The sequence below is a fragment of the Plectropomus leopardus genome, chromosome 21 (genome assembly GCF_026936395.1).
Source record: "Plectropomus leopardus strain MGB_pleo_1.0 chromosome 21, ASM2693639v1, whole genome shotgun sequence".
NCBI lineage: Eukaryota > Metazoa > Chordata > Actinopteri > Perciformes > Serranidae > Plectropomus > Plectropomus leopardus.
Window position 1 is genome coordinate 9,088,783 of NC_142196.1, and position 16,999 is coordinate 9,105,781.

At 38.6% G+C, this 16,999-nt stretch overlaps 1 protein-coding gene across 2 annotated transcripts in view; it reads right to left on the minus strand.

Annotated features, from left to right (window-relative positions):
- The window catches only part of vav3a (vav guanine nucleotide exchange factor 3a), a 107,794-nt gene that overhangs the window by 14,618 nt on the left and 76,177 nt on the right, over positions 1 to 16,999 (minus strand). For both annotated transcript variants that reach the window (XM_088071675.1, XM_042510017.2), the window contains exons 17-24: positions 15,411 to 15,502; positions 12,975 to 12,997; positions 11,785 to 11,803; positions 7,613 to 7,743; positions 4,228 to 4,293; positions 3,548 to 3,582; positions 2,917 to 3,033; positions 906 to 993 (exon numbers count right to left, since the gene is read on the minus strand). In XM_088071675.1, coding sequence (XP_087927801.1) covers positions 906 to 993; positions 2,917 to 3,033; positions 3,548 to 3,582; positions 4,228 to 4,293; positions 7,613 to 7,743; positions 11,785 to 11,803; positions 12,975 to 12,997; positions 15,411 to 15,502 — 571 coding nt within the window. The remainder of the gene's footprint in view (positions 1 to 905; positions 994 to 2,916; positions 3,034 to 3,547; positions 3,583 to 4,227; positions 4,294 to 7,612; positions 7,744 to 11,784; positions 11,804 to 12,974; positions 12,998 to 15,410; positions 15,503 to 16,999) is intronic.

Consider the following 16,999-nt stretch of genomic DNA (forward strand, 5'->3'; position numbering starts at 1 on the left):
AAAATAATTAAAAATACACAATTATAATAATTCTAAATATTGTTTACTGGACATTTTTCCTTTGTTATATATTAATATCTATATTTAAAAATAATTTTCTAATAATTGTACCTCCTTTGTAAAAATTAATTTTCACGTTTTGGTTTTTTTTTTTTGGGGGGGCAGCTTTGACTAATTTCTCACAATTTGTGGGATATTTCTTGCCAAGTTGGAATTTGCCTGTTTTCTCCATTATTTATTTTTTTATTTTTTTAATCAAACCAATTTGCTCAGATTTCAAAGGGTTTAAAATCTTGTGAAAGGCCTTTGTATGCAGCAAAATAAACTGATGTCAATCCAGGTTTTAAAAGGGTTAAACGACCCATGATTGCTTTTTATTTTTCAACTCTTTTGACATATACATCTGTATCACCTGCATTTCTGTCAAAGAAGGAAGAGCCGAGCAGAGTACCTGTTGCTTTTAATCCGCTGTCAGTTTCAAATAGTATGCAAAGCAAATCATGTGGTGCATAATATGTAAAATGTTATGAAGCTGACCACATTGGACAGAACTTTTGATTAAAGTTTCTGACTCTATCAAGTGCAATTATATTACATGTTTAACGAAATGCAGTTTTTTTTAAATATTACACTTAAAAACATGTTATTAGTTAGTCTTTGCTACAGAAAATACAGTGCTGGTATGAAAGAAATCTGGTGAACCTTTTCCAATATGCACTGGACTTATCTACAATGCTGACGCCCTGAGGCCAGTATAAACATGTCTCTAATCACAGCTATTTTTGTGCACGTTGCTAAAATAAAATTCAGGTTTTGACACTTCATTAAGCGAACACGATGATTTATTTATGAATTGCAGTGGTGGAATTTAAAAAAAAAAAAAGAAGAGGCAGAAAAGGACTCACTAATATGCTCCTGAACTTCTTGTTTTCAGCGATGTAGAAGCAGCCCTCCTTGGTCAGGATCTTTATGTGCTTCACGTCGTTGTTGTACCTGTGGGCCATTGAATAAGTTATGAGTGTAATTTCCCTCTCTGATCACCGCCATCGATCGGTGGTCGGCCCCTGGCCCCTGTGGAGAGCACGGCCGTCGCTGTAATGCATGGGGTCCCAGAGGTTTGTGACACGTGAATGATGGGTGGTCAGGAGGAAATGTGCGCAAGTGTGTAACTGCTACCTCACCCACATACTCGTGTTGGCACGAACAGAGTGGCTGATAGGGCTCTGAAGCTGAAAAGGGTAAAAGCTTTGAATTGTTTGTGTTTTTTTATGACCTCTTTTAACACAACAAGAACAATTTGAAATGTAACACATGATAACCAGTAAAAGTTGTCAATCTCAAAGTAGTTCTCGCTGTTAAAAGTAAACTCATAATGATATATGATATATAAATATTGAAACTTTCAGAATTGTGCTTTGAGATATCCAAACTTAAAGAAAGTAAGGCTTTGTTAGAGATTAAGGAGCCATATAAACTTGGAACTGTCCAGGAAGGTACCTTGCCAGCTTGACTCTGAGAGACAGAGAACGAAGACATGGATATTTCCATTTGTGAGTAATGCTCTAAAATGTCATTCCTCCATCGAGAGCCTCTCTTTTTCTACTTTACTTCTCTCTCTTTCAGGGGTAGATTTAATAACCTTGAGCACACACTTGCAGTCGTTCCCTGCTCTGTTTAGACCACCGCATTTGTGTGCACACAAGCAATTAAAAAGGAACTTGAAGGCGCTGAAAGCGGACGATTGCTGAGAAAACAAGAATGCTATAAAAAAAAGTTGAATGAATTTACATGAATCTGTTGCTCAGAGAGAAGCGTGCCGGTTTCTTGTGGAAGAAAGTCTTATTTTCACTGCCTGCATTTGCACCTACGCCATTTGTCTCATGCATAGTTACAAACAATGGTACTGTCACAAGCACCAAGAGGCTCTGATGTTACTTTCTCATTACCAAGATTAACATGGTTGTGTGATTATAATTGTGAATAGTATTTGTCAGTTTTGAGGTTAAACCATAATGAATTCTGCCACATGTGCCTTAACTGAGAGCCTGCACCGTAATTAGGATCTGGTTTGGTCAGTTTCACACACATCACTGTGGTTAACCACAATCTCATAGCACATCTTCCTGCAAAGTTTGGCTAAAGGCATCTGATGAATCTAGCAGACAGAGAAGCTGCACAAACACAGAAAAACTGTCATGTTATGGAGAAACAATAAGATCTGATGACTGTTTATAGCCAAACCCAAGACAGGCAGCTATTGCAAGTCAATAAAAAGGTAAATAAGTTTAATAAGTAAAGTAATAAGTAAATTTAATATATAAGTTTATTTTTGTTGCCACAATGTCTATTGTTATTTTTAACCCTTTGAAACCTGAGCAAAAAGACAGGAGGATTACATGAGAATTAGTAATAAAAATAAATAAATACATACATTTGAAAAGTACTTCAAGCATTACAATAATTATTTAGCATAATTTAAATATATAATTACAATAATTATTGATAGAATTAAGCCTTTTTTTCCTTTTCTCTCAAAACACTTTCCCTAGCTCATTAAAAATAATTTTCTTAATCCTCCACTTTCTTGCAATTTCTTACTATGGTGCTCAATCCCCTTTCCCCATGTTTTGAAAAGAAACTGCAGTAGTTTGCTCAGGGTACAAAGATTAAAATATTTGCTGTATGAAAGCAGCAGAAGGAAACTGATGTCACTCCAGGTTTCAAAGGATTAAATACAGATATAACATTTAAGGGACGCTCCTATGATGAGGGCAAATTGTCTATTATTATGTAAGAGCCATTTTCATTCATCTAAATGAATAAAATCCAAGAATCTAGTTGTAATCAGAGGTGGGTAAACCAACAATTTCTGTATTATGAGGCTCTTGAAAGACGTGATCGACATGTCAGACTTACTTTATACTGATGGCGTACTCTGTGTACTCTCTGCTGCGATGGCGGACCAGGTAGGTGCTGTTCACCCTGTTGATGAGTTCGGCCTCTGCTTGAAGCCTCTCCATGGGCCCTGCAAACCTACAACACAACAGAAATGCATGAAAAAAAATATTGATTAGTATATACTGTCCTCTACAGTTTGCGTGGTAGCTGTTTTATTTGCTTTATTTCCAAAGAGTAATTGCTTTGATATTACAAAACTAAAACTATCTGTCATCTATTTAATAATGGCATATGTATAAAATTATTTTGGTTGGATATGGAACATTTTTTGACTGGTTCAATTATTCATTTAGAGAAAAGAGAGTTTTTTTATGACAATAACTATTTTTAATTGTAAAGTAGTAGTTTGAGTAAATATTTTAATTACAGTAAGTATGTTTGTTTATTTCTAAGTAAAAATACTAAATATAAAAATTGCTTTGATACGTTTGTGAAATCGAAATAAATGAACACTAATCATAAGCCTGTAGCTGGTTTGTGAGATCCGATCCTCCACACACAATAGATGTGCATCTGCATTTGCTGTGTTTTGACCTCAGACTTCTTTATGTTATACATTCAGACTGAGACAGATGTTTTGTGAACCTACCAAGCTTGAGAGGAGTAATCAACGGGCTTCGGGACCTGGAGCAAAGAGCAAAAGTCAACATTTGTTGTTGTTATTTTCATGAAGTTTGCACTCATCCAAACAAAATACAACACTACAGTAAAGTACTTGACGCCAGTTCCTTAGTGCTGTCTCCAAGCTGATGTTTTGCCCGTCTGTAAAAACGGGCGCTTTTACAGCTTACAACCCCTATAAAACAACTTAATGCTCTTCTTATCTCAAAAGTGTAGACATGACGATAACATTTTCTTATCTACAGGACAGCTCATATACCTGAAGCAGCTGGACATAGTGTGAATTACATTTTATCAAATGGAACATGACAATCCAGCAGTGGGGGGATAGAACACAAACAAGCACTTAATACACAGTTAAGTCGGTGAAGACAATACACGCTATTATTCTTCTCTCTCGGTTTTCCAGTTTAGTCTCTACAACATAAAGTATGCTTGCCTCTTATGTGTATTATTTTCTTCTTTGCTTGTTATTGATAAAGTAAATTAGACAGTAAAACATAAAAAACCCATGTGATATTTTTCTTGTCATGCCAAGTGTCTCCCAAACCATCTTCACATCACCAGACTGCCAGTAAATGTCATGCAGCCAAACAGGAGCTGCTACAACAGGCCCTAACATAGCGACTAGAAGGAAATACTGCTTACACATGGGCAAGGCTTCACAGCGTCGCTTGGAAAGAAGCCAACTTCTTTCGTCGTCAGGATTTTGCCCTGAAACCACAGAGAGATAATTGCGTTATGTACATCTGGCTGGCTGTGTCTCCATAATTCAGAAACAATTAGCTTGCAACACAGAGCGGTGTAAATTTACAGCCCCAGTTAACCATTGTTGAAATAATGGCTGGCAGGAAGAAGGAAAGAGGACGAGTTCCTTATTCCTCCCATGGTGATGCCTCTTTCAGCTCAGTGCCTTGATTTAACAACACTGGGTCCGTGTAAATAGGGAGTCTGTAGTGTAGTTATCTTTTTCTTCTTCTGACTGACTCAGAAGCTGGGGGTTGATGATGCTGTTTTTTTTCTTCTGTGCACTGACAAAATATTGGATTTATATGGGGCAATAATCCAGTCATGGATTTCATAGCTGAAAAGAAAATGAGCCTCAGAAAAGCATCTGTAACTGCAGCATGTATATGAACTGCACAAATACACAGGAAGCTGCAGAATATGTGCAATCTTTGTCTTTGTACTCAGAAAATATGCCGCTGTTGCTGAATTGTTTTTACTTTACATGGTCCATAGTCACTTTTCCTACACAATAATAATAATACAAATTAAAAATAAAATAAAAAGACGGATAAGCATTACATAAATTTTTTTTTGTTTTTATCTCTGATCTTATACAAGTGCATTTTTGCAAATAATTAGGGTTAATTGATTTCTTTAGCTATTGTTTTGTTTGTATTAGGTACTAGTGTGAGATTTGAGGGTTTCATCATTACATGTCTGATTATAAAACAGCAAAGCTCATTGTTAACTGGATGTATCAAAAGACCTGGCGAAAGGATGCTGCCAGTCAAATTGAAGTTTTAATACATTATTTTGTTTATATTTAGTGTACAGTTTGCAGAACTATAACTACAGCAGCAGCTGTAGCACCAGAAGGCTATACATCAGCTACCTGTTGACTGTTATTAGAAGAACCGATTGTGACGTTTTGAGGGATTCTAGGAGTTAATTAGGGGCTCTGAGACCTTCCTTATTTTTGCCCTCTGGGAATGAGAGGCACAGGTAGCACACTACCACGTAAGCCAATTTTGATGGTTTTGCGGTGGTCACCTTTCACATCCCTACCACCTCAGGACATTTAATCAGCTCTTGTGGAAAAGCTTTGCTTTCTGCTGCATCCTCGCTAACAGTGTGATAATGATTATAGCTGGTAACATTGACAGAGTAAACAGATGGCTGCTGGTGAATGAAATGAAATTACTGTGATCGATTCCATTTTTTCACGCATCCCCAGAACAGAAATGATTATGGTCTGCTGGCTACAAAGGTGATAGATATTGAATGTTTGTTGACTGTGGGGCTGTAGCTGCCTCTAGTTAAGCTTTTACACAAGGTTAATTGAATTCTTTATCTATTTTATCTGTTTTGTATTAAGTAGATTTGTTGGTTTCCTCACTACATGTCTGATTATAATACAATCATACAGCAGTTCATGTCAATACAATGCCCTTTTCAGGCCTCAGGCAAAATCCCATTAAAATTATGATGATGACTTTGATTCAGCCTCAGAAACACATACACACACACACACACACACACACACACAGTAAGTGACTTCTGCACTACAATGCATCAAATTTTTAAAAAAAAAAAAAAGGCTTATCTTTCCTCCTCCAGTGAGGTTTGAATCACACGTGTTGCCACATCAAAGTAATTGCTTGCATAAAACTAACAAACGTTTCCAGAGTGTGGGAGTTCTGCTCCCTTATAAGAGGTGTGCTGATGTGTGTATAATTGTCTGTAGGCGTACACATGTTACTGAGAATTTGACTTTTACTTGCAGCTCATTAGCAAGAATAGTCCAAATTACATTTAGCTACTTGCTACATTTAGCCAAGTATACAACTGGAATTCTACTTTGACTGGGACAAGTCACAGATGGGTTATGCAGCATTTCTTTCCCCATAAATACTTCCTCATATTTTCTTTAAAATGTGTTTAAAAAAATAACAAGTGGGTTAAACTGATTAAAATCTCCTTTATCACAAAAACACACAATATTTTACATTGTGTATACGCTGAGATTTTTATTTTTTATTTTATTGAACTTTTTTTGCTCAAATTTACTATTTTACTATGTCCCCAGTACAAAGCCATTAAATTAAAAAAAAAACATGTGATTATATATATATATATATATATATATATATATATATATATATATATATATATATATATATTAGGAGAAATGATTGTTTTGTTGTTTTTGTTCTTTTTTTTGGCCATTTTCAAAATTTTGTGCCCCTGAGGTCATTTTACACTCCCTTACTTAGTAGTTTCTTGCCTTCCAAAAAAGGAAGGAGTAAAGTGAGCATACATTTTTACTAATTTAATTATATTTTTTAATTTAATTTACTAATTTCATTTTTTTTATTATCTATTATGTTTTTAATGAGTTTGTCACACTTTTCAAGTACCACTCTGTTAAGGCAAATTATTAAGAACGTTTCTACGATCAAAATAATGTAAAAACCTATTTTTTGTACTTGCTATTATTTCCCTTTTCCTAATTCACTTTAGATGTATGTCACAGTTCCCCATGAATTGATTAGAGGGTTATTCAGATCACCTGTTGCACAGGGTGTTGGAACTGACTCATCAGTGAGAACTAAGAGCAGCTTGGTGCTTTTCCCCTCTGGGCCATTCAGAGCGTGACGACGCCCTTTCTGAGGGCTTAAGAGAGGTGAGGAAATGCACACTCAGGACATTCTGATCCTTCATGTTAGCAGATTTTAGCAGACAGAAACTCTGGTCTCTAGGCCATTTTGAGGGTTTTTTTTTTTGCTCTTCTGTTTGAGGGTGTTTGGAGTGGAGGGAATATAAAAGAACACCTTTCCACTTGGTCACCTGCATCACGGCAGCTCTTGGTGTTTTTGTGCAAGAGTTCTTGCTTGCTCAATGATCACCTAATGCCCTCAAGCTTTATATAGTGATTTTGATTACTGGTTATCTGGGATCAGTACCACCACAAATCTTTGCTTTTTTCAGAGCAGGAGGCAAAAATGTTGCTGCAACATAAGAATGACCCAGAGATAATGTGTGTCATTAAACATATCTTTAACTGATGCAGAAGTTGACACACAGAACATTAGTGCAAAATCCATTTAATAAAAAATGGAGCATGCTGATTTATAATAAAAAATGCAGAACTGACTGACTGATACATCATTCAAACCCTCTTACAGAATATGAGGTCACTCTGAGGGTTAGAAGGTCCGACAGTGGAGGAAATGAGAGGTTTAAATACAATACATCTATTTTTTAGTGTTGTGAAACATGTGATTAAGGGAGTGCAACCTCTCACCTGCCACCAGGGGCTGTGTAGGTCGGCGCAGATTAATTCGATGATGTCACCCGTCTGGATGCTGAGTGCTGGACCAGACGTTGGGCTCGGCACGCCAAAGTAGTTCCTGATTACCAGCATCTTGGGCAGACCTGTGAGAGGGATACAGTTAGCTCCTGCATACTTTTTGCAGAGGGGCTTCAAACAAATCTCCCTCGTCAGTGTTCACTGGACCTAAAACATTGTCTAACAAATCTAAACCACACGAAAAAAAAACATTTTCCTTTAATGATACAATACTTTATATTTAATCCCAACGTTTCGTAACCATCAATGTTGAAATAAAACCTACGCCACTGAATGCCCAGCATATGAGCCTGTCTGTGTGCGTATATGCATGCGAGAGCAGTGACCTCCGGCCTAAAAGGGCATGTTTGTCATTCTAAAAGTGCATCTTTGCCCTACTAAACTATTCATGGCCCTGTTATAGGTGGTAATGAGAAGGAGTATAAATGTGTACACACGCATACTCAAACACACCCCTTGTCAACCAGTGTACTGCCCTTGTAAATCATTTGGACCCATTATCATATTACAGATAAGCAAGGGTGCAGTGTGGTGCATGGCTGGTTATCAAGCTCAGAGATATAAAACGATAAGCAGGAGTGAGTTTGAGAGTGGACGCTGTTGACTGCTGCACGATGTATTCTGGCCTCCTGGGGGAATTTATAAGGACAATTTTGTGTTTGAAAACTGGTCTGAATCACCTTTTATAATACAAATTTAAAGGAAAAGTTTTTCCAAATACTATGCAAGGTAATGGTATTGTCTTTGGAGTTTCTGTCACCGTTTCCCTCCTTTTTCTTGGCTACAGTCATTATGCTCACTTGCAGGCTAATATTCCACTACTATTGCAAACATTACAACATTCTGAGTTTAAAGAAAGCCATGTAAACAGCATATTCCACTTGGATATTGCAAATTAGGCCTTTTTCCAAATAAAGCATTTTCTCTGTGCGTTGTCATGGATACATTGTACATAAACTAACTTGCGAACTGTTTGAAAGGCTGTGGTAGAAATGCAAGCCCAAAAGAAAAACCCACATTTTCAGGCAAGTTCGATATTAACAAGTTCATGGTTATGTGTCAATATCTCGAAGGCAATCTTTTCAAAAAGGTGGTTAATGAAATGAATGAGGGGGACTGTGTTTTCACGGTTGAACAAGTTTGCCAGGAGTGGAAAACTTTGAAAATTATTTTGATGCAAAGAAGCAAACTGGCACAAGCAGATTCAGTGGTTTCATTTTTCCATGTTCTGACATGATAACTGACATGCTAGGGTGACTTTATCTGAGTACACACAACTGTATGTAAACAGAAATGTTAATAAAATACTCCAAGTTTGATTTGATAAAATACTCATTTTAATTTCATTCATATATTGTCTTTTTTTTTAATTAAGGCATTGCTAGTAGGCATTCAAGTTCATTATATGCATGTCTTTTCTTTACCTGCTATAATACCAGCACAAACAGTAATTGAAGCACACTACACCACAGGTAATATATTACAAAGCAGTAAGTGTTTGCACTGGCACTTAAAGAAGGGCATTTTAATCAGGCCGAATTTGTTTGTTGGAATGACCTCAGTCAGCACTATTTGATTTTGCACAATGGCCCGCTTTGATCCATTATTCCCCGAGAAATCACTGAAATTGAATTAAAACACCCACCCATGCCAAACAGATCCCAAGTTCATATCTCATGTGCCAAATGAAATGTGCATATCTCTCTCTGCATTGTGCGGCGATAGCGTTGCGCAGCAATACAATAAGAGGAAGAGAAATTCAAGTGAGAGCATAAAGAAAAGGGCAAAGCTTAAGGCAAATAATAGAAATGTCAACAACATTGTATTGAAAGCTAATACATCTATATCTGGCTTGCTTCTCTTTCAGGGTCTGTTCCAGTGCTGTAGCAGCGAGGCTGGCAGCCTGACATGTGCTAGCTCGCCTGAATAGGACTTCTAAAGACACAGGGCCATGGAGAATTGAGTCTCGGGGGCATGAATTGCATTCCTATCCACACAAGGACAAGCCAAGTGTTAGTGCACCTTTGAAAACAGACAAAGGGAGCAGCGTCGAAATATTATGAAAAGCCGAAGGCTGGGGCAATCAAATGCCTATTGATTTTAATGCGTCTTCAGTCAGAAATGATTTTCTGCAGCATAATGGATGGAGGGGTGGAAAAATGAGTGTTGAAGCCAGGTTTATGAGAGATTAAAGGCCCTCAGTGTGGTGTAAGCACACACACACTCACACACACACAGTACAAAGGATGCTGCATGTTATTCATATTCAATTGGAGAAAGATTGAGAGACAGAAAGCCACAGAAGGACAGAGGCAGAAAGACAACGGCTTTACTGCATTTACTGTACGCAGCCAGTAACATGCTATTTAATGCACTCTGATTTTGATTTTATCCGACTTAAACTGTTTATATGTGTAGTCATAGAATACCTGAATACCTTGCATTAAAATGTATTTTGGGTGATCTGATTGGAATCGGGCACTGCTTGAGCACATGAAAGTACGGGTGTAAATGTGCCCGAAACACACTGAGGACAGATTGTGATCCAATCGCCAAAACCTTCGGTGCTCAGGGATGCATGTGACCAACTGATCACAAATACAATTGCGTATTCAGTCCACAAACAACAACTACGTGGGCAGAAAGAAGAAAGCTTTTGCATATTAAAGATACTTGTGGATGAAGTCAAGATGAGTGTCTGCTTTCATTTGGTCTGCTTAAAATATACAAGCAAAACCTGGTAATTCATATCATGATTGAGCCACTTATGATGCTATGGCGACACAATTGGTAGGTAACGGCTGCACTGTAACACATTTTCCCGTGAATTTTTTTTGCCAGCCTCCTACTGTTATTTTACAGTGTCAGTATTGTAAATTATTTCAAAAGTATATTAGCATTTCATTTAGGCCATTATCCCCGAGAGGCCATACAGAATTTGTAGTTTACGGTTTAATATTGCCCCCAAAAAGCTTCAAGATTTAAAAAAACTGTACATTTTATTGCCATATTGTCATAGCAGTTAGTTACAGTCTACAACAGTTTGGTTGAGCTGGATAGCGCAATTGGATCTGAATCTGAGTCTCAATGCAGCTGTTGAAGACACATTAACACCAGGTATAAATGTGATCAAGTTAAATCAATCTGGATGTGAGATATAGTTTTGTGCATGCTTTAAAGGTTCATGTACCGAGTCCCAGCTACAATGATAAAATCAGTTAAAAACTACCAGGTACACCTTCCTCTGTCACTGAGCCAGATTACCTCTCATACCAGGGAAAACAACTATGATGGCATGCCAGGAGGAACTCATGCAAAGCTTTTGCCAGTCTTGACTATCAACGTGAGAGAGGGACTTTTTCCTGGTTTATCTTGTTCATGTCGTGTGTGTGCAGGAGGGGTTGAAACCAGAAGAAAAAATAATTAAATTGAATGTGTGTAATGCACATTTAACGATAACACGTCATTTACAGTACCACTATTACAAAAGAGGGATTAGAGATCCTACTGTAATTATAATGAAAAAGCTGTAAACAAATGTTAAATGCTGAACAAAATGTCTATTAATAAACTCCTCAAGGAAGCAGGAAACAGAGTGCCTTTTCTGTTTAATGTCATTAAAAATCAAATACAGTTTTGTTTTGTCCTGTTATTCAGATAGAAGAAAGCAATGTGAAGATGTCACCTGTGGCTTTTTGGATTTTTGAGGACCTTTTGTATTATATAGATTCAACAATTAATAATTAATCAGTGATGAAAATAGGTGTTTATCTTAAAGTTAAGCCATTTAGATAGTTGGGTTAGGTGAGAATCATCTAGAAAATATATTAGACATAAAAAATTTACTGGCTAGTCTTTATGTTTTCCAGGGAAAAAGTGATGCTTTCAAAGCTGACATCAGGTAATACTTGCAGCGTGTAGCTTTACAATATTAGTGTATCTCAAAAGTGGCATTACATTCCAAATTCTGGTAATTTGTCTTAGGAACAGAGGTTTCTCTGCACATAAAAATTGCCAGTGAGAAAAAAATAAACAAAAGTGTCGGAAAAAAAGCTGTGTGCCATGTGAAGGATGTCTGGTGTGGTACTGTGCTCTGAATTTCTCACCTGGATCTCGATCTTTGCGCTGAAAAAACACACACACAGAGTTACACACTGAAACAGGCACATGCAGGCATGTTCATGAACAAACACACGCACATTTAGACGCAAATGTTTGGAACTTTTTTCCCATTAATGACAAGTTCATTGATCACTTTCTCCATCACTAGTGCATAATTCACTGCCCCAGTATAAGTGAATATCTTAAACATCTCTAGTCATCCAAAGTCAGTGCAACCTACATCACCATCTACTTCCTTGTAACCTACTGAATCAATTATTAGCTCCACTCAGTGAGGTGAATATGTTGGATACACAGCCCTAATGCTATGAATATACCTCTCCACTGCTGCACATGCAGAATTAATATTTTACCCCAGCCTGCTATCTCCCCTATACAGGCCACATGCAGTGAGCCTGGCATGGACATAACATATTAAAACCCATATCGCATGGACTGGTACCACAGGCAAACTACTGTGTGTCCCGCTGCAGCAGAAATATATCAAAGGTGCAGAGAGCACTAACACCGGTGTGATTTTTATGGGCAAATACAGATATTTTTTGCAGATGATGATGTACAGTGTTTTCACCCAAAATAAACCTAATATTATTTGTATCACAACAAGACAACACACTGTATTCATGCATACTTTTTGTGTACACTGCATAGGAGCATTTTGTCAAAGTTTTAAAAGTTTGGATCATGCATTTCGAATGTGCTTAGCACTTTTTTTCTGCACAGAGAACACCTCTCATTAGTCATACAGCACCAGAGAAATATACCCGGAGCAGTGGGAGCTGTTTTCAAATTAACCCCACGTTCATGTTTTTGCTGATGACTGTGCTGTATTCCTACCTGCACAGTGCAGTTTAAGCCACAGTTATTGACATAACTGCTGTAAGCCCAGTCTAATGTCCTGCTTGGTTTAACTTTTGAGCACTGTAGCAATGAAGTACACAGAAGCAGCAGACACAACTCAGGCTTAAATCTGCAAAAAAAAACATTCTCGTTTCTGGCGTCAGGAAAGCTGCAGCAAGTAAAGTCAATTGGAGTCTCCTTGGCAAATAGCTGCAGGAGAGAGCAGTCTTCAAAGTGCAGCAAAGCTTTGGAGAGAAGGCGAATGGCACACACAGACAGACAGTATACACATCAACACGGACGCACACACACACGCACAGCAGCAGCAGCTCACCTGAGTTCTGACGGAGCCGGGATCTGAAAGAAGTTTGAGAACAGGCATAGTGAATGACGGGTTAGCGGGTGCACGCAAACACTTGCACACACTCATCGGTACAAGGCAACACTCCCTCATTAGTGGAGAAGGCGGACGCTCGCATCTGACCGCGGTTCGCTTTGTTTTGCTGCGCTGCCACTACCTGACAGCCGGGATAGAGGAGGTAACGAGGCGGGGGGTTGGAGAGAGAGGGAGGGGGGGCAGACCTGAGGTTTTTGCTCCACCAGTTTCTTTCATTGGCTCCCTGAGGGACGGGTTACACCCCCTAGACACACACAAACACACACCTTTGCACGCACACACAAGTACTCCTGTACCTGTACAAACAGAGCGATTGCATAAACACACACACACACACAGACACGCGCTTGCTGGCAGAAAGCCACAAATATGTACCATGCACTGCCTATACACAAACACACACACACACACACTTCTCTCAGCAGGCCTGTTGTTTCTTAAGTGAACTTTGACCTGTTGCGCAAACACCTGGCGAAGCAGCTGATAACAGAGACAAATTCAGGTAAACAATAGCTTATCTCTGACACACACAAACACACACGTATATAGCCCTATACTGTGGTGCTGTGATTGTGTTTGTGCAGCCCTGCTTGTGTTTTGGCAATATTTGTATTTGCAGACTTTGTGGTGGCTTTCTGAACATTAGAAAAGTAGTGGTAAGCAGAAAAGTGGTGCAAAAAAGAAATTAAAATCCCCCCATTATTCTAACTGGGTAGCTTTTGTCTGTTTTATGTTTGTTTAGATCTTGATTTCAAAAAGGGGAACATTTAAAGTATAAGTAAATAAAACAACACCAGACATATACTGACATAGTCAGTGTATAATTTAAGTATTTCATGTCTGAAAAGGAGTGGGCAGAAGTGATTACTTAATCTGACAACACCCCCCCAAAACCATCAACATTCCCTTAAATCAACCAAGAATTGAGACAAACCAAGAACAGATCAGTCCAAATAAACACACACACACACTACAAACATGCATTAAAAAACAAAGTCTTGCTGTGCCTGTTCCCCTCTGTTCTACCATCTCATATCTCTTCAGTATGTTTTAAATACTTGTTTAAACTTGTTAAATGTTCTACATGTTTTTAATTCCACACCACAGCTTATTTCTGTACTTCTACTTCAAGGTGTTTCCTACTTCTAGTACTACTACTTACTAAGTATGTCACTACAGTATCAGTCCTCACCCCCTGCACATTTTCCTGCACCAGCAAGAGGGTGGATGCAGTGTGGAGTAATGAGAGGGGGAATTCAAACCGACATCCCAGTCCTCACCCGCTCTCCTGCCGCAGGTGTCGCCCAAATCTACTCAGGTACACACAGACCCAGGTGGGCCCTGGCATGCCTCTGCAACCTGCTAGCGCCATGACAGATGCCAGGTCCAACAGGAGCTGGCAGCTTGCCACGGGGAATACAGACAAACACACGCCATTGTGACAAGCACTGTTAACAGTAAAACTTGCACGCTTGCTTGCTTGGTTTGTGCAGAGTTCTATTGCCGTGAGAACACGAGCGTGCACTTTCAAGACCTAAAAGAAGTTCCACAAACAAACAGAAAAGTTGTAGTTTTTTCACCTCTTCACGCTCCCTCTCTCTTGCTCGCTCACTCACACACACACACACACACGCACACACGCACACACACACACACACACACACACACACACACACACACAGAGGACATGCTAAGCTGGTTTCTGAAGGCCTTCTTTTCATTCCACATGTCTGAAGTTTTCCCACCATTTCTTTCAGAGCTGTCAGTGCTCCTGCATAGGGAGCTGAGTGACAGATACACAACAGGGGCATAATAAAAAAGTCAGGAGTTTCATAAAACTCCTCAGTAAAACTACTATTAAGCTTTAGGGAGCGGTGCGATGATACACTGTGACATTGCCTTTAAGGTGCTCTGAAGTGTCAAAACCACCCAGGGAAGCAGGGGAGCTTGGAATGAAGATCTGCAATACTGATCGAATACTTGCATGACCTTGGTTTGTAGAAATAGGGGCACTTTAAGTTCTTATTTACTTAAAGAAAAGCCCCTAATTCCCACATTTCAACTTGGTGCAATCCTCTCCAGAATGTCACTGCGTAGCTTCGGTTTTAAGTCACAATGCAACACATCTTACCCATAATTAGTCACATGAGACACTCGCACATCAGGTTTTATGTGCGTCGTCTGTCATTATGTTCACACTGCTACAGTGTAAAAGTGCAGTTGTGTTCTTTACATTTGATGTTTCCCTTGGAATCATTGTTTTCAGTGACAAGTTGTTAACTGCAGATTTATTGCAGACCTGATGTGACTCATATGGGGTTGTGTAAGATTGTGAGAGGTTTTATTTGCGTGTGTGAAGCAGTAGTGCGTTACCTGTTTTTCCACAGCTGCCAAAGCGGCCCAGGCATTCTTTATGGGCACCTAAACCACACTTGGAGCACAGGTAGCCCTGGTTAAAGATTCCCCTGCAGACACAGCAACAGGAAGAGTCACCACATGGATTATTTAATAGTATTACATGGAGGTAGCAGTGTATCAATGCATAGATGAGAAAAAAAAAAGTTTGGATGAAGGTTGCAGTCAAAAAATGTACTATTCAAACACTGCAAAGAAGTGTTTTGCAGTTGTTTTTTTTAAATGAATCTGTAAGAAAGAAGGTCAAAGTTCAGGAGGCAGTGTTATGAAGAAGTAGTGGTCCCGTTTGCGTGCATTGTACATGTAAGGGCAGCTGCAGTAACGACTTAGTAAAACACAAGAGTTTCAATTCAAAAATACACTCTTAGAATGCACTCACATTGTTGACATAATTCTGAGTTTACAGCCCAAATAAAAATGTAGTGACCTGGTGCCAGAACATAGTTAGCAGGGGTCCAACAGACACAGCTTAAAAAAAAAAGTAAATGCAAATATAGCCAGGCAAAACGTCAAAGCAGAGCATATATCATACCTTTAAACTATTCCACAACCAAAAAAACTTAATCAGCTCATATCAGATAAATACTGAAAAGAAGAGACTCTAAATTCTTGGTGTAAATGAAGTGCACACACACGCAGGGACTGAAGCAGCAGCGGCATGGAGTTTTCATTTACATAACCATCTCAGAGGCCCTAATTAAAATGACATGAAAGTAAAGGCTGCTTTGCTCTGCTCTCCAGCTAATTGTCTGTTTAACCTCTTTGAGAAAAACTATCATGGAGTTCACGTGCAGTAGGTACACTGTTATTTTGTGCACAGTTCAGAACTACGGGGTGGGTGTTGCTTTGGGGGAAGAAGTCAGAGCATTGAATTTAAACCATTAGGATGTGAAACCTTTGCAACTCTTACAAAATCACTGAGTGAGTTTAGCCTTAGATTTTTCTTTCAAATTAAAATGTCTAAAAGACACGTTACTGTGTGCATCATGTTTCCTGGTTAATAATCTAACACCTCAGCAAGGCATGTGCACTTGTATGTTATCATAAAACATAATAAGACCTCCAACTACCAGTGCAGTAGACTTGATGTAAGAATCTTGCAGCAGGTTTTATAACATAATGTCGTACATCAAAATCACAGAATAACACTTGACTCATTAGATTCCCGATTCATGAAGTTGTCTGATATCTGGAGCCTGTTAGATAAGAGGTGGAATTTCTTTTGTGCCTTTTAAAATTAATTCAGTGTTCCTCTACAAGCACCACACACAAAGAGCTCCAGCACAATAGATGTAATGAAATAGTCCATACGACCATTATTATTGAAAGAAAAATTTATGAAAAATCAAGAAAATAGTGATTTGTGGAAAATAATTATACACTGCACTTCAGATATTTCCTTCTGGCATTATTCTTGTTTTCTCTCATATCTTATCCTCTGAAAATGTCAGTGAATTCAGTGCCGGGCTCTGTATATTCACAGTGCAATTATCTTGTCCCCCTTTCCCCAACCATCGCCTTGAAGAAGTGCTCAAGTGTGACAGACA